Source organism: Xyrauchen texanus, chromosome 28, assembly GCF_025860055.1.
Source record: "Xyrauchen texanus isolate HMW12.3.18 chromosome 28, RBS_HiC_50CHRs, whole genome shotgun sequence".
NCBI lineage: Eukaryota > Metazoa > Chordata > Actinopteri > Cypriniformes > Catostomidae > Xyrauchen > Xyrauchen texanus.
Window position 1 is genome coordinate 25,597,675 of NC_068303.1, and position 22,771 is coordinate 25,620,445.

A 22,771-nucleotide genomic window follows, 5' to 3' on the forward strand; every position below is an offset into this window, starting at 1 on the left:
CTTTATGAAAGTTTTGAGGTGATTTGAAAGGAATCTTACCTTTCTCGTGCACTTGTATCCATAGAAATTAGAGACCAGTACACTCAAAGAAAGCATTTAACCTCTTCAACTATGGGGCATTTTTGGGCTGCCATCTGCAAATTTTCCGCTCCAATTTAAAAGCTCATATATATATATATATACTTGTTGCCACCCACTGAAATAAAATAAGACTTCTTGGAGGAAAATAGGGTGAACAGAATTTCCCTATTTTCCTCCAAGAAGTCTTATTTTATTTCAGTGGGTGGCAACAAGTACTAAGAAATATATTTTATCCTCTATCACCTTCCACCACAAAATGCCGATCTGAAATGTAAGTGGCACTCTTAACATATTTTAGCCCTCACAGATGTGCTCGTCCATAGACTTTTAAGTAAAATTGTCAGTGCATGTACCACTCGCATTGTTTCATCGAATATCTCAGCCTCTGAGTGGACTAGAAGCTCAATCTAGATCCTCCCATTTGTGAAAATGTAGCACACTTTATCATCAATAGTTGATATCAAATATTTCAGATGATTTGTTTAGTATGCTTTTCCTGCTGGACTGCATATTTTGTACTGGACATCAAAATTATCACATTGGACTATTCACACAAGTAACTGTTGGGGCTTACACCAACAGTGATCAGTGCATAAAAGAGACATTTGTATTTAATGTCTCACTTCAATCTTTCAAAATGTGGTATTATGTCAACAAAATAAACTGCAGAGTCGCTTTGCTAAGAATGACAGCTTTGAATTGATATATGACTTGTCTATTTAAGTGCTATTTGAAAGACTTGTATTCATATTAATATTTCTACAACATGACCTCTAGGTGGCGCTGATTTGGGATGTGAAGGTTTTCAGACTTATTTTAGTATTTTATGCAACATAAATGCAGAGGTGATGGTTATGTGAATATTCTAAGCTTTCAAACAATACACCATATGCCTGACTTATGGATCCAGAGACTTCAACATTTTAATCGTAAACATTTTTCATGACATATCACCCCCTTTTGGAGTCACTGGCGGGTCTGCAGAGTTGAAGAGGTTTAGACTTACTTAACTTACAGATTTATTTTGTCTGATTGCAAAAAAAATTCTGTTCTTCACAGACTCTAGCAGTAAGTTTGACCTCTGCCATCTCCCATGCTGCACTGCCCCCTGGGCAATCCTGTTTTAGGTGAAGTACTGATATTCATGAATATAATAAAAAAGATATAATGTGCTTATGCATAACTTACAGTTCAGTAAGATTTCTGAAACCCTGAAAAACTAAATCACTCAGATTGATGATTGGGTTTTTGGAGAGATCGTAGGAAAGACATTTATAATAAATAGTGAGTGATCCAGTGCTAAACCCCTGACATAAATTTCTATGATAAAACCTGCTCTGGTACACACAGTACATTATCATTGCTGTGCATGCACCATAAAGGTGCTCTACATGACTGCTAGAACAATTTGCAAGGTCCAACCTGAATAAATTGAAAAAATACAGATGTAACCATAGTATACAATTATGTTTACGTTACAAATGACATTTTACAGCATATATTCTGTAATCTGTAGTGGAATACATTTCAAAAACCTCCCAACCCTGGTTACCAGCCTCAACAGGATGCAATATCCATGATATAGTCTCACCTGTGCATCAGTCTACTGACTGCCAACATGTCTTAAATAAAACAAATAAAATGCTACATAAATACACTGACAAGCATAGTCATGTGACTAGATCATGTGACGTTTAAGGGCCATGACCCCATTCATGACAACCCAGGTGGTGCAACAGTTTTGCATCTCTGATTGTGAAATTTTGATTTCACAATAAGAACTCATATGAGTTCAAAACAAACACACACAAAACAAGCACTGTTCACTTTGTTCAACTGATGTAGCCTGTTCCTTATCACAATGTACATCTATTATTAAGAAAATTGATCTCGTCCAGTAGAGCTAATTTATAATTATATATTAATTCTAGTTATATATAATTCATAGTGTGCAAACTGATTATATAACCAACCAATTGGGGGAGGTTATCCACCTGATTCCTATGCCCTGTGCGCGAAATTTACATTTACATTTACATTTATGCATTTGGCAGACACTTTTATCCAAAGCGACTTACAGAGCACTTATTACAGGGACAATCCACCTGGAGCAACCTGGAGTTAAGTGCCTTGCTCAAGGACACAATGGTGGTAGCTGTAGGGCTTGAACCAGCATCATTCTGATTACCAGATTACCAGTTATGTGCTTTAGACCACTACACCACCACCACTCCATTGTGGGTGGTACTTCTGCTAAGAAGATTTGTATTTATTTTTTTACTGAACAATTTGTCATGTACAAACTACATGGCAACAACAATACATCTTTGCATTATAACAGTGGGATCAGGTGCATAAAAGGACAAATCAAAACATTCAAGGAATAATAATTATATACACACACTGGTGGCCAAAAGTTTGGAATAATGTACAGATTTTGCTCTTATGGAAAGGAATTGGTACTTTTATTCACCAAAAGTGGCAATCAACTGATCATAATATATAGTCAGGACATTAATAACATGAAATTATTATTACAATTTGAAAAAAAATTCAGAACTTCTTAAACTACTTCAAAGAGTTCTCATCAAAACATCCTACACATGCAGCAATGACAGATTTGCAGATCCTTGGCATTCAGCTGTCAGTTTGTCCAGATACTCAGGTGACATTTCACCCCCACACTTCCTGTAGCACTTGACATAGATGTGTCTGTCTTGTCGGGCACTTCTCATGCACCTTACAGTCTAGCTGATCCCACAAAAGCTCAATGGGGTTCAGATCCATAACACTCTATTCCAATTTCCTGTTGTCCAATGTCTGTTTCTTTGCCCACTCAAACCTTTTCTTTTAGTTTTTCTGGTTCAAAAGTGGCATTTTCTTTGCAAATCTTCTCATAAGGCCTGCACCCCTGAGTCTTCTCTTTACTGTTGTACGTGAAACTGATGTTGAGCGGGTAGAATTCAATGGAGCTGTCAGCTGAGGACATGTGAGGCGTCTATTTCTCAAACTAGAGACTCTGATGTACTTATCTTCTAGTTTAGTTGTGCATCTGGCCTTCCACATCTCTTTCTGTCTTTGTTAGAACCAGTTGTATTTGTCTTTGAAGACTGTAGTGTAATCCTTTGTTTTAAATCTTCAGTTTTTTGGCAGTTTCAAGCATTGTATAGCCTTCATTCCTCAAAACATGAGGCTGATGAGTTTCTAGAGAAAGCCGTTTCTTTTTTGCCATTTATGACCTAATATTGACCATAAGACATGCCAGTCTATTGCATACTGTGGCAACCCAAAAACAAACACAAAGACAATGTTAAGCTTAATTTAACGAACCAAATAGCTTTCAACTGTGTTTGATATAATGGCAAGTGATTTTCTAGTACCAAATTAGCAATTTATCATGATTACTCAAGGATAAGATGTTGGAGTGACGGCTGCTGAAAATGGGACCTCTTGGGAAATGGGAAACCACTTGAGCAAATCATAAACAATACTCTCCAAGACCATGTTTATAGCTGGTATTTGTTTTGTTCAATGATTAAAAATAAAATGACTCACTTTTTGACTTGCATCTCAACATGTCTCTGTTTATTGACTGATCGCACATTGCATGTTTGTCTTGAACATCTGTTTCTCAAACCATTTATAACATTTTCTGTAACACAGTGGTAATTACTGGATTCTTGAATAACAACAGGTATTGTAATTAATGCACATCATCACAGTAATAAGGTGTATACCAGGTGATCCGATCACATGTGCTCAGACGAGACACATCGACACAAAAATGCATCTCCTGTGAGCACTTGTGACATATAGCATCACTACATCATAAATTAATAAAGAGGAAAAATATCACAAAAGACAAAGAAGCTTGGAAAAATTGCACACCAGGTACAGCTCAAATTGAATCTACTATCAGTGCACAGGAAGACATGCTGAAGAAGATCCATTAAGATCATGTAAGAAAAAATTCTGATCGGACAGTTATTTCATTTTTGCGTGGTCTGAGGTAAAGAAACAGAATGCGTTATACTGTCGTTGTCAGGTTTTACTGCTCATTTAAAATATGTTCTTTGATTGTATTCTTGACCAACCGTTTTGGAAATTGTCAGTCTTTCCCCATTCAAGTCTATATGAGCTGTACTTTCATGCCGCTTGTACAGCATTCCAATGTTGCTCGCCGAGTGGTCTAACCTGCATTCAAAAGAAGTTTATTTGGAGTCACACACTGTATTCACCTTATGCACAAGAGAAACTTGTTTGCAGCCATCTTGAAAATTTGTCTTGGAACTTCTGTTCATGTTTTATTTTATATTCTGTTTACAACTATTTTAATCACATTTAAGCATCTAAAAAAATTAGGGTGAAAAATAAATTTTCAAAAGTACAATTGTAATTTTCTTACATGTTGAACTTGCATGTGTAATAATATGAGCTGTCAATTTTGGCAATGTCATATCAACTACACATTTTATTATTTATTATATTTTAACACAAATTAGCCTATTAACAAGTTGAATCCTAAAAAATAAGCAGAATTACACGTACAACAATTAAACGCTTGTATTATGAAAAAGTGCAGTGTGTCATAGCTGTCTGAATGTGATCTGCCTGGTCCAATTTACCTCCGCGGGTGATGGTAAAAATGAGCATAGTGACAGAAAAAAAAGCCTCGCTAGCAGCTATAGACTCACACCATCAACTCTATAAATACTTTCTGTACTTCCACACGTAATGCATTTTGATCGACTCTTCTCAACAGGAAGTTAGATGACAAAATACGGAAGAGCGAGCGCGGAAAAGGGGCGGGGCAGAATTAGGTAACACGGACCTTTAGGCCCCTAGAATCGTTTCCTCTTTTCACCTCACAAGCTATGGCCCTGCCACATATAGCCAAGATGTGTTTAAAAACAGTTTAATCGATTAATCAATCTTAATCATAATTAAGCCATATTTACCCTTGCTGGTTGTCATGTTTATATACCCAACTAAGTAAATGAATATTTAATATCCAATAATATTTTAATATCCAATACATTTATGATATCATATCACGCACTATAATATCGAATTAACTCTTTTTTTACTCAATGACTCACTCCCCCGTCTGCACGAAATGGTTTGATCCAGGGGACTGTTGCAACGCTTCTGGAGAGAGCAGACTAGAGACATATTGAATGCATTACAGCAGAGCAGCTTCTTCAACATTGCTGTAAGGTTGCTCTGTAATGTAGGCTCATGTATTTTCTTCTAAACGCCATAGTAAGTGCCAGCACTGCATCGGCACCTTGAAATGCATGCCTAGACAGACACATTCTACGTTTGTTTTCTCTACAAACTCGTTCGTATGTACCAATGTAGGCAAAAACGGGGGCTCTAGACAAACCCGTAGAGACACCTTTACGTTTATTAGTCTGACAATTTATTGGATTGCGGGTCTCGTAACGATTTGGGTGTGTTTTGCAGACTCGTTCTCACATTGTTTTGCAGTGCGCGAGGAAGTGAGGGAACAGATTTGGCGACACGGACCGATAAATTGCCGACAATGAATGTGGAATTACCTCCAGTTGCAACATGGCTGCTGCTTAGATGTTTACTGGAAAAGTTGAGCCCCGAACATTAAATTGTTTTGTTTTTTTGTACTAATCTCTTGCAAAAAAGAAGAATAAATCACTTTTCTGACATAATTCTACTCCGGTCTGGCCTGGACTGGATTGGACTCCACAGGGAATCCTTGCGAGTGTAGCTCGCAGTCATTCGCTTTTGATTCCTGCATGACAGCAAACCAACACCGAAGAATTTCCCTGAATATTCTCGTTTACCAACATCTTCCACTCCAAGGGTAGAAAATGCATTTCTCCATCCCTGAGACGGAAGTGCGCTCCGATGAAAATGGATCTACATATGTGGTAAGTTTGTATTTATTTGGAGACACTGTCGACACGTTAGTAAGCATTGCGGCAAAGTTAGTGTTGACATTAGTTCGACACTCGGGATAAATGCGTCTTTAACACACTGTTAATTTTATTAACCCTATATCATTGACCAGTGCATGACATAACACCTATTATAAAATGACCCTTTTGGGGAATATACATTGTTTTCAAATATAAATTCGTGTTTTATTTTAATTCTATTAAACTCTTTAGCTCCCTTGTGGAAAACCCATCTGAAGGCGGTAGCTGTGTTTTGGAACATGGTAGCTGGTCCGAACTGGGAGACCAGCTTAGACCAGCTACCAGCTTGTCATACCAGCAACTGGCTTGATCCTCTCATATGACGGTCGTATGAAATGTCTAGTTTTCACGACTGAAATTTTGATATAAAACGTGATTATAGGTGTTACCGCCACATTCTTTATGTATATAAGTGATATTAGATGTAACTAATCAATCGTGTAAAGTCTACCGTTACCCCATTGTTTACATCAGCTATTGGCGGAAGTGTTTCTCAGCAGACTCAGCGTTCCTGAGTTACATTTAAACTTGAAGTCATAGCGCTGCCAAGTGTCTATCACACCTCAGGATCTATAATGAATAACAAAAAGAGCACAGTGACAAGGGATTTTGCACTGAATGTGCAAGCAGCCCAGGAAAACGTGTCTGTTTCAGCATTTTACCAACTGAGGCTGACGAGGCAATTAGTTCCTTGTGTCATAAATCATTATAAGCTATTGTAAACACGAAAATGTTTAACTTATTTTAACTTCTATGATTGATTAGTTAAACAATGGATCAGAACAAGACATCATTTTAGATTTATTGATGTACAGCAGGGTTACCGAAAGGATGTAGAGGTTAGGAAAACGTTAGAGGAACGTTCTCGGTAATTTTTCCTCATTAAAAAAGTTTAACGCCTAAATAATTAATTGTAATTTAGCAGTATACTGTGTGTAGAAAATCATGACCACTCACATTAAAATGAAGACTTAAGTCATATCAGTAACATTATAAAAGCTGTTTTATTCTGCATGGAGAGGGTCCGCACATGGGGGCTGCCATGTTAGCATCACATGACCAGCTGAATACTATCTGCATAATCTCAGTAACCGTCCTGTTATCTGACACTTTTACTCATTGATTTAAGTAATTATGGCTGATTGTGAATACTAAATTTGAACAATGGCATCTGAAAGTGAAAACTATTGATTTTAAATGATGCTGCATCCAAGCCACTAGGTTTAACTGTAGGTCCAAGATGACACTAAAACAAAAGTTACTGAATACACCTTTAAAACGGCAGGGAACTATTATTAAGTACAGATGACAGAAAAGACTCACTGACCAGTGCAATACTCAATACTGAACAAGGTAATTGATTGAGATGCACCAGGCCAAGTGACCATCATGGTGGGCCACGGGGCATTCCGCTAATTATTACAGGAGTGTCGTTTTCTTTAAGCGCTCTTGCCTGGCACTGTATAGTGTCCCAAGCACTCACCTTTCAATATTTAGAGGCACAGGCCAGATGAAACCTATTCAGAGTCCTGTCCGCCAGGGTGTGCCGGACTCCCGATTGAGCGGCAAGGCCACCCCATGAACCGGATTTAAGGTGCATCCATATTCTCTTTGGAGGACAGTCGTGGCAGTCTGACCTGCCTGAATCCTTGCTAGTTGGTTTTGTTTCTGCAGATGCATTGCAGATGTGTAGCGTATGGTGTTGACTCTCTGTAGCCACCGAATTATTTGAAAAAAGGCCTCCACTTTGCAATGGCATATGGATGCTTTCAGTATTCTTAAAATGATAGTTCACCCAAAAATGAAAAATCTGTAATTAGGTACGTCATGTCGTTCCACACCTGTATGGTTTTTTGTTCTGTGGAGAATATACCGGCAAATCTTTGCCGTAAAATGAAAGAGAACTGGGGTTGTCAAGAAAAGTCATGTTTATTTGCATAGCGCTTTTCACAACACACATCGTTTCAAAGCAGCTTTACAGAAAATCATGTTTACAGAAATTACAGAAAACGAAACTATATTTATCTAATAAAGTCTTAGTCATCATTGTGTAGTTTGATTAAATATGATTGTAAATTGTGTATAAAAATAAATAATTAAATAATTGTATTTATAACCCCAGTGAGCAAGCAGAAGGTGACTGTGGCAAGGAACACAAAACTCCATAAGATGTTGGTTAATGGAGAAAAATAACCTTGGGAGAAACCAGAATCACTGTGGGGGCCAGTTCCCCTCTGACTAACATCATGAATATAATGCCAATATTAGTTATTCATGTGCAAACGAGGAACAAATTAAAATTAAATCTGTATCCACTTAAAATCTTAACATCCACCCTAGTTTTCCATGGCACATTCGTGCACGTACATGATGAAAGTACCTTTCTCCGATTCGTGAACGAAGGGTTCTTTTGAGTCAGATTTTTTTCAATGAGTCATTGATCCATTTCACAAAACCAGTCTGAATAAATTATTCACAAATCTGACTGATCTGGTTATGTTCAACTCACTGCCTCATTGATCCATTCACAGCTGTTCTTGAGTTAACAGCTCACGTTATAATTGAAAATGGCTTAAATTGAGGTCCGTTTCTCACACAAAGCTATCTTACAGGTCCAGAAGAATTGGAATATAACACAAGTCTACCAATTTTAGACTGCTTTTTGATACTTAAATGGGGAGTTTTGGCCTTATGGAGCTTGACAGCCCTATTATCCTCATTCAGTGATTTCATTTAAAACATCTCCATTAAGTTCACAACTTTAAAGAAAAATCTATATGAATCAGTCCTAACTCAGGAAAAAGTTGTCCTTCTGTGACAGTGATTCATGGTGAATTTCTCTGTCACAGACTGTCAGTGTTAAGATAATGATATCAAAAGTTTTCATAGGTACCGGTAAGTATTTATAGGTCACTGAGAGTTAAAATGTTGTGGCCAGATGTCCAGACGTGCAAGGCAACAATGATGACTGTACTTTTTACACTTTTTCCCTCTGCTTGATCATCGTCTATAATACAACCATTTCTTTCATAACTAGTACAGCTGCCCCCGACCAAAGATTTTCCTATTCGACTAGTAGTCGTTAATTTAAGCCATTAGTCGAGTAGTCCTCGCACATTTATAATATTAATTTAATTGCTTTATATGTTGGGGGGCATCAGAAAATGGTTTGAGTTCCAGGCATTTGAGAAAGAATGTTATAAGTAACATTACTAACACTGTTCTACATTACAGAGAAATACTAAACTGTAATAATGAGCCTTTAAAATATAAATTTTACAAGCGCCAAAGCGAGCCGCAGCGATGCCAACAAAAGCGGTAATGATTCTGAATGTGTTGGGAAAACCAGCAAGAGACTGTTTGAACATTTTGTTAATTTATAGAGAGAAATGCACATTAGTTGTGCCGACAGACAAAGATCTCTGGGATTGATGATGGTCAGAGTGACCATCAATAACTGATGCCTTTGACGATGTCAAGGCGATATTTGGCTCGTTTTTCTATTAATCTATTAGACTATTATTATTATTATTATTATCAAATTAATACTACAATTAATTTGCCCATAGACACAAAGACACGCACTTGATTATACTCTTATTATATTATTAAGTACAGATGACAGAAAAGCCTCTATGTCCATATATGACGCGCTGATACAGAGGCGTGCAGTCTCGTGGAACACATCTAAGGAGCTCTCTCTTTGTTTCTGTCTTCCGATTTATTTTTAAATGTTTTTTTTATGAGTGCTGCAAATGACCTCAGACATCTGGGCTCTGGAGGTGCTTTGAGTTCAGTTCACATTATATCCACAGAGCAGTTTATTGTGAACGCAACTCTGCAGCCTGTAAAATAATACACAATATATAAAATAATACAAAAACACGTACACCTCGAACCATGATTTATATTTCAGTGATTATTATCATCATTATAATTATTTAAAAATTTTGTAATTGTTTTTATGTCTTCATTTTTGTAAGTAAATTTCAGCCTGCATGTTTAGACGGATTCTTGCCCGACGGTAAATGGAAAGGTGGTTACTTTTTTATATATATCTATATAATATATAGATATATATAGATATACATATATCTCACGCAATATCCAATTACATCAAAAACCTCGGAACTGAGGGATCAGTGAATATTCTTGCTTTAGTGATTTTGGTGACTTCTATATATATATATATATATATGAGGGAACAAAACTAATTTAGTCACACACATGATATATTTTCCTGGATAACGAAATACACATCCGGTAGAGAATGCACAGACGAAGCTTCTTTGCCAGAGACACATTTTAAATGCATTTCCAGTTTCATTTGAACTTTTAGTTAAAATAAATAAAAATAAAGTTCAAAGTTTGAAATCAAGGTTTCTTGCTTATTGTGCAGGCATAACCCAAACCCTGCTTGACGAAAATTATCCCATAGTACCACCCAGCGTCCAACGAGTTTGTAGAGTTTTTCTTTTTTTTTTAGACCAACTGACCAATCAAAACTAAACTTAATTAATTTGCCTTAAGGCGGGTGCACTGTACCATTTATAATAGTTATTTACGATTGTTGCTTGTCATACTGTACAACCTGAAGGGATTGATATCACCATAGCACACTGTGCGACATTATGTCAGACTGCACGATATACATCGAAGCCGACTGTGGTCCCAATCGTCCCGATCAGTGAACGTGACTCACGTTACTGGAGTGTTGCGGAATAGAGGCGAAACAGCTAAATTTGGCCACCATGGAGGAGCATTTTTTTTCTCTCTCTTAAAGTCAGGACATCAGCATTTCCATTGCTCCAACACCACTCCATCACGAGCACTGGCTAACATTTACAAGAAAGATGGATTTTGTCAAACAGGCCTAAGAAAGCCTGATCCCAAATACAAAACATTTGTTGATGTTGAGAATGAATGTGAGTGCAGGAAGTTGCCTATATTAATAATGATCGTCCACAAGCAAATATTCATTGTGGAAATAAAAAGACTTGTGGCACGAAAAATTGCAAACTTCTCCGTTCACATTGGAGAAAACAAAAAAGGAGGGTTATTGTCTTTCTCCTCTTTTAGATTAGTAAACTATCAGCCACGCAAAATTTACAAAAATTCATATAAGCTGATAATATATCATGCTTACAAATTCCCTATTAATAATGCACAAACATGACATCGATGTCTATAATTGTATCCAACCCTATATGCTGATTTGGATTAAAACATCCCATAAATACTTAGAAGTATAAATTGTTCAATCTTTCAATTTTATATTATTTATTTATTTATTTATAAATCAAATTGGAGTGATGTGAATCTTAACTAAAGACGTTTACAGATGTTTAATAAAATGTATTAAAAGTAAAATAGTAATGAAAATAAAGGTGTAAAGAAAATGCATGATAAATGTAAAGAAAAATGCAATTGTTTATTTTCGTTTGTAAGCTATTTATTGAATGTTGTTAATTTCATATTGCTGACGCGTTACACTTTTCTCAAGTAATTTCTGCTTAGTTATTTATAAAAATATTTTATATAAAATGGAAAAAAAGAGAAAACATTTAAAGTGCTTGAGTAGAGTGAAAACTGGGCAGAAATGTTGCCACGTTGGGGCAAATGTGGAGCAGGTTTCTTTCCAAGTGAAGGGTGCGAGAGAGGAGCGGAATATCTCGTTGTGGAGCGGAGGGGTGCGGTGCCGGGTCGGAATGTCGCGCGCTGGGGTGCCACCAGCATGACATACCCCCTTCCACACTCATCCTGTCATAATAGCAGTCACACTATACGACTACAATGCTACATTTTAGACACTGCCAGTACTTCTTCTCAAAAGGCTATTAATCGGCCGTCTGTGAACATGTCACTATGAACGTTGTAAGATTGACGTTTTTGCCCTGCGACGAGAGAACTCCTGATTAGGATTCCCAAAATTTGTCTCAGACGGCAGAAACTTAGCCAAAATCGTACAGTGTGCATCCGCCTTTAGCCACCACAAGTGTTTAGAATAGAAGTATAAAATGAGTGCTTTGTTTCTGGTTGCTTTCAGCATTCACACGTGAAAGGAGGTGGTTTTCTTCAGAAACTTTCACATCTAAACTGTAAAGTCTCATTCAATATCAGTCAGGGAGCTATGTAGTATGCTTTGAAGCCATCCATGTCACAGAATATGCAGAGGAGCTACAAAAATAAAGGGGTTGCAATTTAAACGTCAGACTTCCTGTTTAAACAAAAGGGAAAATGAATTATGGTTCATACTTACTAAGGACTTGCATGCTTATTCTTCCTTTTTTATTTTTATTTGGAGACAAGTAAGGGCTTGGGAGTATCTTTGATCAGAATGATCTCAAAACCAACTATCGGTCGACTTTGTAAAAATTGAATGTTAAATGCAATCCCCGATTTGCTCGTCACTGATTATGCGAACGTGATTACTTTCTGGTATTAATGCTTGATCCGAACCCGGTTCTATTACGCTGTGATGGAACACACTTCTGATCATACCATAAGGGAAGGTAAACACGCTTTAGCCGATTAAAAAATGCCTGCTTATGAATCCAGTGAGGCTTCCTAAGCAACCAATTGGCCCAGTTGCTAGGGAGGGTAGTGTCACATTGGGTTAACCTCCTCATGGTCACTAAAATGTGGTTCTTGCTTTCAACGGGGCACGTGGTGAGTTGTGATTGGATGCCACGGAGAATAGCTTGAAGCCTCCACACGCGCTGTCTCTTCGGTAATGTGCTAAAAAAGCCACGTGATAAGATGTGAGGATTTACTGTCTCAGACGCAAAGGTAACTGAGATTTGTCCTCCACTACCCAGATTGAGGGGAGTCCCTATGCCACCATGAGGACCTAGAGGGAATTGGGCATACCAAATTAGAGAGAAAAGGGGAGAGAAAAATTAATAAAAAATGCCTGATGAGAGATGATACTTGTCAGTGAGTTGGCATAATGTGACTGATTCTTGGGTAGTGGAACTCTCAGAAACAACATGCTGACTTCCTGTGTAACCATGTTGCTTTGATGTCTCATGTATGTAGCAAAGATTGCATGCCTTGCTGTCAATAATTGGGTCATGGAATACACATTCACCTGGGACTATATAATTACATGTGACTTATTATAGGCTATGTGAGTATACAGTATATAAAAGAGAGATCCACTGTGAAGTCCTTTTAAGAGCATTTTATAGTTTGCCACAGTACTACAAAGAAAGTCAAGTTGATACACAAAAAACTTATAAAATGAAGCAAAGCTATGTGAATTGTTTTTGGGTCACAACTGTTTCGTATTGTGTGCATAACTTCCTTAGTTGGATTGCAAATTTTAAAGGCCACACAACCCACAAGAATGCACAAAGAAATGTTTTTTCTGTCTCCACCACTCCACCTAAGACTTCGAAACAATATCTTTGTATTTGGGTTTCCTGTTCTGAAGTGTTTTGCTTGCAAATCTATGTACTTTTTAGACTACCTTCTTGTTTTGGTTTCTGTCTAGTTGATACAATGCATGTTTTTACATGTTTCAATGAGTCCACTTATATGCTTTTTATTGTAAATGTGTTGATTTTGCTTAATGTACTTATCCCATTTAAACTTGAGCATTTCAGAAACATTTTAGCTTTCTAGTGCCATATTTTTCTGAAAATGATAATGTGAAGTTTCAACCCAAAAACATATTAGTGTAGACGTGGCTTGAGTTAATAATATTCTCCGGTCTTGATTATTAGTTGCACTTATCCTTTGAAATTTAAATATTATTTGTTCTATTATTTTTACTGCTGGTCCAACATTTAACTTTCTTCAAACAACTAAAGGGGTGCTAAATGTTTTCAATACAACAATAGTTTAGAGAGTTAAACAACAGCTAAAAAACGTGTCCCTTTATTTCAGTGTGCACAAATGACCACGGTTGGGAAGTTAAATCTAAACAATTCTGTGTTAGAAAAGATGGAAAACAGGCAGCTCACATTCTAATGACAACAAATGGTGGAGAAAAATCAGTGTATATTGAAATATGATCGCAGTGCCTTCCTGATTGTATGTATTCAATGCAGAAGTCAAGGCAAAGAAAAGGGGAAACAGCTTGAGATGCTTTTTGTTTTTGTGGTATGACTGAAACAAGAGCAGGAGCCTAAACTCTCTTTGACATTGCCATCCAACAAGCTGTTTTGATGTATAATTTTTCTCCTTTACCAGAAGACTGTAAATAATTGGCACATATTGTTTGATTTCCATGTCAAAACCTGTTCCACTTTTAAATCATTAACCTGTCCCAATTTCCCCAACCGTGTCTGTGACATGATTGCTGGGTGATTAAAGAATCATCGTTGCTCTTTTTAAATAATGAATATAGCTATACATCTATTAAAAAGAGCAGCCTGCTTGTATTAATGGCCCTTTAAGATTATTCATGAAGCTGTATTGTAAGCTCTCTCTCTCTCTCTCTCTCTCTCTCTCTCAGAAATCTGCCAATACCATATGGTCCGTTTTCAAATATTTTTGGTGAATTTTGAATACAAATGATGTTTAATAATTGCTCAAATCAAATGCAATTTGTTTAGCCTACATCTTATGTTATTACATTTTATATAGGCTATATTGACATTATACTGGCCATTAAAAAAACACATAATTTTGTGTTCACTTTGTATCTATGTTTTATTGAGTTGTGTGTGTATACTGTACATCTGTTTATTATGCCTCTCTATAAAGGCTAATTGTGTGTTTGTTTTTTTTGTTTTTTTTTTCAGGCTTACAATATCCATGTCAATGGTGTCTTGCATTGTCGGGTACGTTACAGCCAACTACTGGGTCTGCATGAACAGGTGAACCACATTTACATCTTGGAGTATTCCTTCATTTTAGATTTTTTTTTAGAAAGTCTTTTTTTGGAGGAATTTTAAACTGCAGCCAGTTTTGCATTGAAATACTGGCACATGAAGAGCAATTTGTTACCATATGCATATTTAAACAACTAGTTATGAATCACTGACTACAAAATAAATCAGTTAATGCTGTGGACGCAGTCTGAGAGAAAGTCCCAATCCGTCCAAGATTGCAAAGTACATTCTCAGAAATATAACGCTTCACTGAAATTGAAGAAATTATTGTCTGTTGGAGTTTGAAATATTATTGTAACAAAATTTAAGTAAGTGAGAGTACCTGTGAATAAGTGAATTGACCTTGAGCACCTTAGGATGGAGAGCCATTTGATCAGATTCAAATATCTACAGTGATGCACTACACATCTACAGTTCTGTACAGTTTTTGATGCAGGTACATTTTTTGTTTTTTTGTTTATGTACTTATTAAAGGGTCAAATCTATTCTCATTAGGAAGAGAGGAACCAATGCTTGATTTTTTTATTTTTTATTTTTTTTTATAAAACTGAGCATATTTGCCAGTATTGATGTATGAATGAGACAATGAAAATGCTCGTTGAGACTTCCTAACATCTCCCGAAAACCTGCCAATTTCATAACCACTTAGTCACGTTTCCTCATGAATAAGAGAAAACTTCAGTGATCTCACTATCCACACCATGTTGTGTTGTTTCACATTCACTGTTGCTAGGTAACAGGGCGTTGAGGGCATAGTCAGTATATCATATGCAGTTTGTGGAGATTGTTATGGAGGGAAGATGCAGTTAACCCTTATAATTATAATTTGGCTCCTTCATACAGATATTCTCCAAAGTTTCACATTTGAAAAACTAACCTTTTCTAAAAAATGTATGTTCATGTTTATGAACTTGCATAATTACTTGTAATGCTGAAAACTTAAAAATACAAAACAAACAAATCTGTCTTGCCTTGTGCCATTGAACAAAATCCCAATGACACAGATGGAACAACAGCAGGCATAATTTTAGAAGATCTGAAATCTCTGAAGTGTACACTGATTTATTTGCCCAGTGCCTGAGAGACCCAAAGTCAGCATCCACGACGGAGCATAATGTATAAGGCCAAGGGCAGGCAGTTTTCAACTAAGTTTTGTCCACTGAAAATAACCAAACAAGTTTTTGTTTTCAGTATTTGACCTCTTCAATTTAAAATAAAAAACTTCCTTCCTTGTTTTATTTGTATTTATTTTTTAAGATAAAGAAAGAATACGGAAATAATGTGGTGCCAGCTTTCCCTCCAAAGAAGATCTTCACACTCACACCAGCTGAAGTCGAGCAGAGGAGAGAACAACTTGAGAAGTACATGCAAGCTGGTAAGAAACATCTGAAAAGTTCCATGTTAAAGTGCTAGTTATTTAAAAAATTAAAAGTATGTTATTATTTACCCTATTACTTTCTTCAGTGGAATGCAAAACTTTTGGAGCTTGACAGCCTAGAGTCATTACTCACTTTCATTATATGGCAGAAAGCTGGGAGGAAAGATTTTTCACAATGTTTATTTTTGTGTTCCACTGAAGAAAGTCATGTGAGGTATGTGCGACTAGGGTGAATAAATATGGATAATGAAAGAATTTAGTTGGGTCATTCTTTACTTTGAGTATCTAAAAATAGTTAAGTGATATTTCCAGTAAAATGGAATTTAGGTTTTGAAATACTTTTAAAGAAATACTGGGTTCACAACAGCTTTTTCTGTTTGACTTATTTTAATTGAAATTATGGGCTGGTCACCTGCTACTGCAAATTAAGAATGGCCCAGTTGATTTATGCATTTTCTGTTCAGATAACTGTTTAACTGTCAGAGTAATCACAGGCCAGAGTGTACTGACTTTATCTGCAGGACCAAGATCAGCCTTCACCCAAAAAGGAAAATGTAGTTATAATTTACTCACTCATTTGTTTTCTTCCGTTGAACATAAAACGTGAATTTTAGTAGAATATTCTGGGCCTGTCAAGCTCCAAAATAACAAAAAAGGCACCATAAAAGTATTTAAAAAATTGTTCTATACAAGGGACGCACTGATGTATATTGGCTGCCGATATTTATCGGCCCATTATTGACTAAATGAAACCATCAGCAAATCAGTTTTTAGCATGAAAACACTTATGAAAAATCAATGGTTCAATCATAATTAATTATTAACACGCTTTGTAAAAACTCTCTGAATTAAAATGCACATTCCAGTAAACATTGACTTCTGAGACATTGATTTGGTATATATCCATTAAGGTTGTTTGGTTACTAAAGCTTGAAAGGCTGCGTTTAAAAAATAAACTGCAGTCAGTGCTTGACAGCAATATCCATTATCTATTATACCACAAAATAATTTAAAAGGGCATTTTGTTCCTTTGGTTTAAACTTGATTTTTTCATGATGAGGTTAACATTTCCTTGGATTTACCCTACAAATGCATAATACAGTGTTTCCCACATAAATGTTTTACATTTTAAAGTTAAATGCATCAATCTGGTGCACTTTGAGAGCAAAATTAAGAGGCTAGCTCTATGAAGAACTTTGTGCTCTAGTAGTAATTTAATCATATACACATTGGTTGTATAGATATGAATGATGATGACACGGCAAAAAGGTAACATCCACAAAGCATAGTAAACGAGACAGAGTTTAGAGTAGTTCAGAACTGAAACTACTCTGACCTATGGATACACCGATATCACTTTTTCTCTTCTGATTCCGATATCGGAAATCTCAGTATCGGCTGATACCGATCCCAAGCCGATACAGTGTTGTTTTTTTAATAATCAGTTTATAATATCTTTACATTATTGTGTGAAGTAATTGGGAGTACTCTTTAATATGTAAAGAAACACAAACCTCTAACTACACATTAATTCAATATAAATGTATAACTTATTAAGAAACACTTTATTATTAACTAGTATACTGGATAAAATAGCAGTGAAATTCAAGTCTTCAATAGAAAAGAAACCAGTGTTTTATTTTTGCCTTTTTTTTTCTTCTTTTTTTTTTTCCAAAAATGTTTCAACTTGTATCTGGACTTTAAAGGATTCAAATCTCTTTTTTTGTTAAATTTAGTTGTAAGACATCAGTTCCCTTTTCATTCAATTACATATTGTTATAAATTGTTAACAAATACTAATCATGACAACAATAATAATAATAATACATTGTTATTAATATTATTATTATTATTATTATTATTATTGACTTTTAAATACAACAGTATATTTAAATCGTGCACTTTTTAAACCCTCACACTTTTATTTTGACATTCTGAACTCTCCAGGAAGTCCTGTATGTGTCTGTTTGTAGGCAAGTTCACAGTAGTTTAATTCACTTATTAAAATTCTGGGTAAATGCATCTCCGGTACCATTTAAATGCATATTATAAGTTAATCAAACTATTGAGCATCTACATCTGAGATGCTGTTCTTGAGTAGCGATCAAATATTGTGCATCACTGTGAAGTCTAAAAATAGCTGCGAGTGCATCACCAGCCTGTGCATGAGTTTGTGTCAACAGAGCAGCGCCATTCACTAACGTACAGGCACTGCGCATACTATATATTTAATTATTAAAAGCAGCTTTTTGTGATTCACAGAGCTATAGCACATCTTCAAGTGGCTTTGAATAAAACACATGAGTCATATGAACTACTGTAATTGTGTTTTTATGGTTTGTTTATGTAATTTTTGTCTCCTGCTGCCTTTGCTGTCTTTTCTGCTACAAAGAAACAACTGACTAACTGACTGGGAGTGAGAGATGCTTTGCCGAAGCAATGGCACAAAACACAATGTTAGAGGTCTTTTATGTTATTATGAGAAGTGTGAAAATATTTTCAGTTCATTACGAAACTGTTGTGGGCCGCCACAGTCTAGGTACTTTAATGGGAAACACTGATAAATATGAATTTGTAATGTTTTACTTTATACAGTACAATTATGTAAAATATGAGTTATGTTGTTTTGAACTGCAAAAACAAAAGTGCAAAAATGTTTTAGAAGTACAAAATAACCTTTTTTTTAACATTAATCATCATCCTACAATATTTAGTTATTTTTTTATATTGTTTTATTTTTGATCTTCTTTACATCTTTGACAGGCTTTTGGCCTGTCATGTGTTCAACAGATTAAATCCATGTTCAATGGAAATTATTTATTGTTAACATATTTTGCCTCTGTACATTTTGTAAAACATAATTCCTGAGCAAAACAGTGGCATAATATTGGTATCTGTTTCAGCCAATAGTCATTGTTGTTGTTTTTTGATTTGTTTGTTTTTAAATCATATCAGCCACAAATGTTGGTGCATCCCTAGTCTATACGATTGATATGTTCCTCTAATGTAATGCAATAGAGGTTTAAATTAGTAATAATCAACAGATTTTTTATGTTTAGCTGAACTATTTCTTCAACCCCTCATAAGAAGTTCTGTATGCCTGACTGTGAGTCATTACAGCATTTCCTGAAAGAAAATGAAGTTTGTTAATCTCCACTAAGTCATTATTGTGAGAAAACATCAGGCACACTCAGTAAGAGATGTAGTGGGATTTTTTGGACCACCAATATTGTGCAGTGTTGAGTGTTTACCTTGCATTTCTTGTAACGGTTTAGGGGTGAGGTTTTGTACACACAAAGGGAAATCAATGGTGATGGCAGCACCAAGAACCATTTGCTCTTGTCCATTCCAGCACTGGCACTTCCATTGAACAAGCTGAGCCTTGTTGAGCTTATTTGCTCACAGTATGAAAGCTGTTCTTGGCTGGGCCTCCACTAAGTTACATCATTGAGTAACACGGTTATGGAAAATTAACGGCCACAAACACAAAACCTGTTCAGAGCGAATATTTCATTAGTTTATGCAAATGTGTTCTCTCGTGTCATTCATGCGGTTGTTTGCCTGTGTGCTATATTGAAAGTGAAAATAAACATTAAAGTTTGTGTAGTTTGCCTCCAACATTTTTTCTTTAAAACTAAGGTTATTTTGAGTCAGGGAAGAAAGGCTTCATTGTATACCAGATTAGTTTGACTTAACATGATTTTGACATTGCATAGAAACATTGGTTCAATTAAGACAGAACACAATGATATATTTCAGAAATATTTAGCAAGTAAATCAGAAATCTCCAGGCCATAATGTATGCTCTAATTTTGTCTCTAACAAGAATGAGAAAGTTGTTCGAAAAACGTTCCCTCCAGGCACGCAAACACATCCTGAAAATCATTCTACAAACATTCTTAAAGGAAATCCAGGAAGCTTGGGATGGGCGATATGACCAAAATCTGATATCACAATATAAATAATGAAATATCATGATAATGAAATTTTTCGTTAATAGGCACAAGTAGGCACTGCAGTATGGTTATTTAATTTATAAACCTATATAGGTTTATAAATTAAATAACCATACTGCAGTGCCTATTTGTGAATAATTCAGTCAGTGAATTACATGTAAATACTTTAAGTGACAGACATAGTCAAAAAAAAAATCTGTTTGGTTTTAAATCAATCACATTATTCACATTATGCCACTTTTCTGATAATAAGTCTGATATTGTTGACTAGTATTGTTATTATTAATATAAGCTTTCTTAAGAAACTTTACATCATCTCAAAGCAATGCAACAATGAAACACAAGTAAAAACATCCAACAAAAATAAACACTTCATTAGGCTCTTAATGATTTAAGTAATCTCTACAGAAAATGTATAAATATCTGTCAGTTTCTTTCCTAATATCTAACATCATTCGAACAGTTTTCATAATGTGATGATGTGTAGATAAAAAAAACCTGTCATTGTTGGCGCTTGACACATTGTTTTAGCTGTTTTCCTCATCAGTGTTGGGTTGTCTAGCCGTTGGAGATTTTCACTTTTTGTTAATAGTGCTTTAAGTTAAAAAAACTCAAATGGGTCACCTAAGTTTTGTAGTTTGTCCCACGATATCGAGAGAAACCTGTTTGAGTAGTGCGAGTGATCCTTAATGCGTTCCAGACAGATAAATGCCTCTCTTTTGTTGTCAGAAATAGTGAGCAAAATTATCTCTTTAAGTATCTTAAATTCATTTAGTAAGTGTTTGTTATAAGTTACTTTAAGGTTACTTTTGTTTTGTTATAACTACTTTATAGTTGCATTTGCTTGTAACCTGGCAAGTTACATTTTCAAAGAAGCTTCCCAACACTGTTCAGCATTTTCTTGTAACCTTCAATGAACAGCTTTACCCCCTTTTTTGTCTCTTCACAGTGCGTCAAGACCCAATTCTTGGATCCACTGAGATGTTCAACAGCTTTTTGAGAAAAGCTCAACAGGTGGAAATTTCCATATTCTATTTTTTATATTAATTTAATAAATGCTGCTAACTGAAATGTTTTTGTTTACATGATGCTATCGTAAGATTCAGATAACATACAAGTAAAATTTAAGAAATTATTTATATTGATAATTATGACATTGCGTGATTATCCATATAAGCTTTTCAAAATAAGCTTTTATAACTGAATGATTTTTATCTTTTCAACGTTCAAACATCTCCTTCCCATTTTCCCTGCCTTTTTTACTTAATATGTAACATTTAAAACATCTATGTATGTGTTCACTTTGTTTAGGACAACTGTTTTCCTCCTCCTCTTCCTTCAAACCTGAGTTACCAAACACTAATTGAAAAAAAAAAAGAATCACTGTTTTTGATGCCCATTGTAGTGCAGTCTGCAGGAAAGGAAAAGGAGATTAGACTTGGCCTTCCTTTTTCATTTTCCAATTTTACAAAGATCAGCTGCTGCTCTAAGACCCTGCATCTCAGTGGGAGATGAAACATGCAGGAAAGGGAAAACGGATGAATTTGCAGAAAGTGAAAGGAAGGACAGTGAAAGAACAGTGACACTTTTTTCATCCATAAATAGTTGGCTGCTTAGTCAGCACTGAAAAGTTTCACATTTATGCATTTGGCAGAAAGGAAGTTAGGGCACATACACAATAGAGTTTATGCTGCGTCAGAGAACTCTGAATCCATTGATGGTGCATCACTTGAAAATAATGCTCCATCAGGTGACCAACAGTTTAAAAAAAATTAAATTTTTGCTACAACACACTATGACGTATGCATTCGTTGACCATTGAAAATTTCAGAAAGATGGGTCTAGAACACTACTGCTTCCTAAGCTCCTCTAGCTTTTGATTGGCCTTAGTACCAGCCAGACTCTATGTACAGTTATACAGTTAACACCTCTCAAACAATTTCTGTGAACCTAAATGAAAATGCCCAATGACATTAAGCTAAAATATACAGGAAATGAAACATCTTCTCTGACCACAAAACTATTTCCCATCATGTGCTCTTGGCCTACATGAAATGGTGTGATCTGTTACTGAACGAAAGTCTTTAATCAAATCCTCTTAAAGGGACTGTTCACCCAAAAATGATAATTCTCTCATCATTTACTCACCGTCATGCCATCCCAGATTTATGACTTACTTTCTTCTGCTGAACACAAACGAAGATTTTTAGAAGATTATTTCAGCTTTGTAGGTCCTTACAATGCAAGTGAATGGTGACCAACATTTTGAACCTCCAAAAAGCACATACATACATCATAAAAGCAAAACATATGACTCCAGTAGTTTAATCACTATCTTCAGAATTGATATGATGGGTGTGGATGAGAAAAGGATAGATATTTAAGTCCTTATTTACTATAAATGATCTTCCATTTCCAGTATGTGCCGATATGCACAAAGAATGCATATTGCCCAAAACTAAAGAAGAATCTGAAAGTGGAGGTTGATAGTAAAAAAGAACTTAAATATTGATCTGCTTTACACCTATCATATCACTTCTGAATATATGGATTAAACCA

General features: G+C 35.6%; 1 protein-coding gene across 2 annotated transcripts in view; it reads left to right on the plus strand.

Annotated features, from left to right (window-relative positions):
- The first annotated feature begins 5,254 nt into the window (after positions 1 to 5,254).
- The window catches only part of snx17 (sorting nexin 17), a 39,518-nt gene continuing 22,001 nt past the window's right edge, over positions 5,255 to 22,771 (plus strand). For both annotated transcript variants that reach the window (XM_052096107.1, XM_052096106.1), the window contains exons 1-4: positions 5,255 to 5,990; positions 14,789 to 14,863; positions 16,136 to 16,253; positions 21,162 to 21,226. In XM_052096107.1, the coding sequence (XP_051952067.1) occupies positions 5,931 to 5,990; positions 14,789 to 14,863; positions 16,136 to 16,253; positions 21,162 to 21,226 (318 nt within the window). In that variant the 5' untranslated portion in view covers positions 5,255 to 5,930. The remainder of the gene's footprint in view (positions 5,991 to 14,788; positions 14,864 to 16,135; positions 16,254 to 21,161; positions 21,227 to 22,771) is intronic.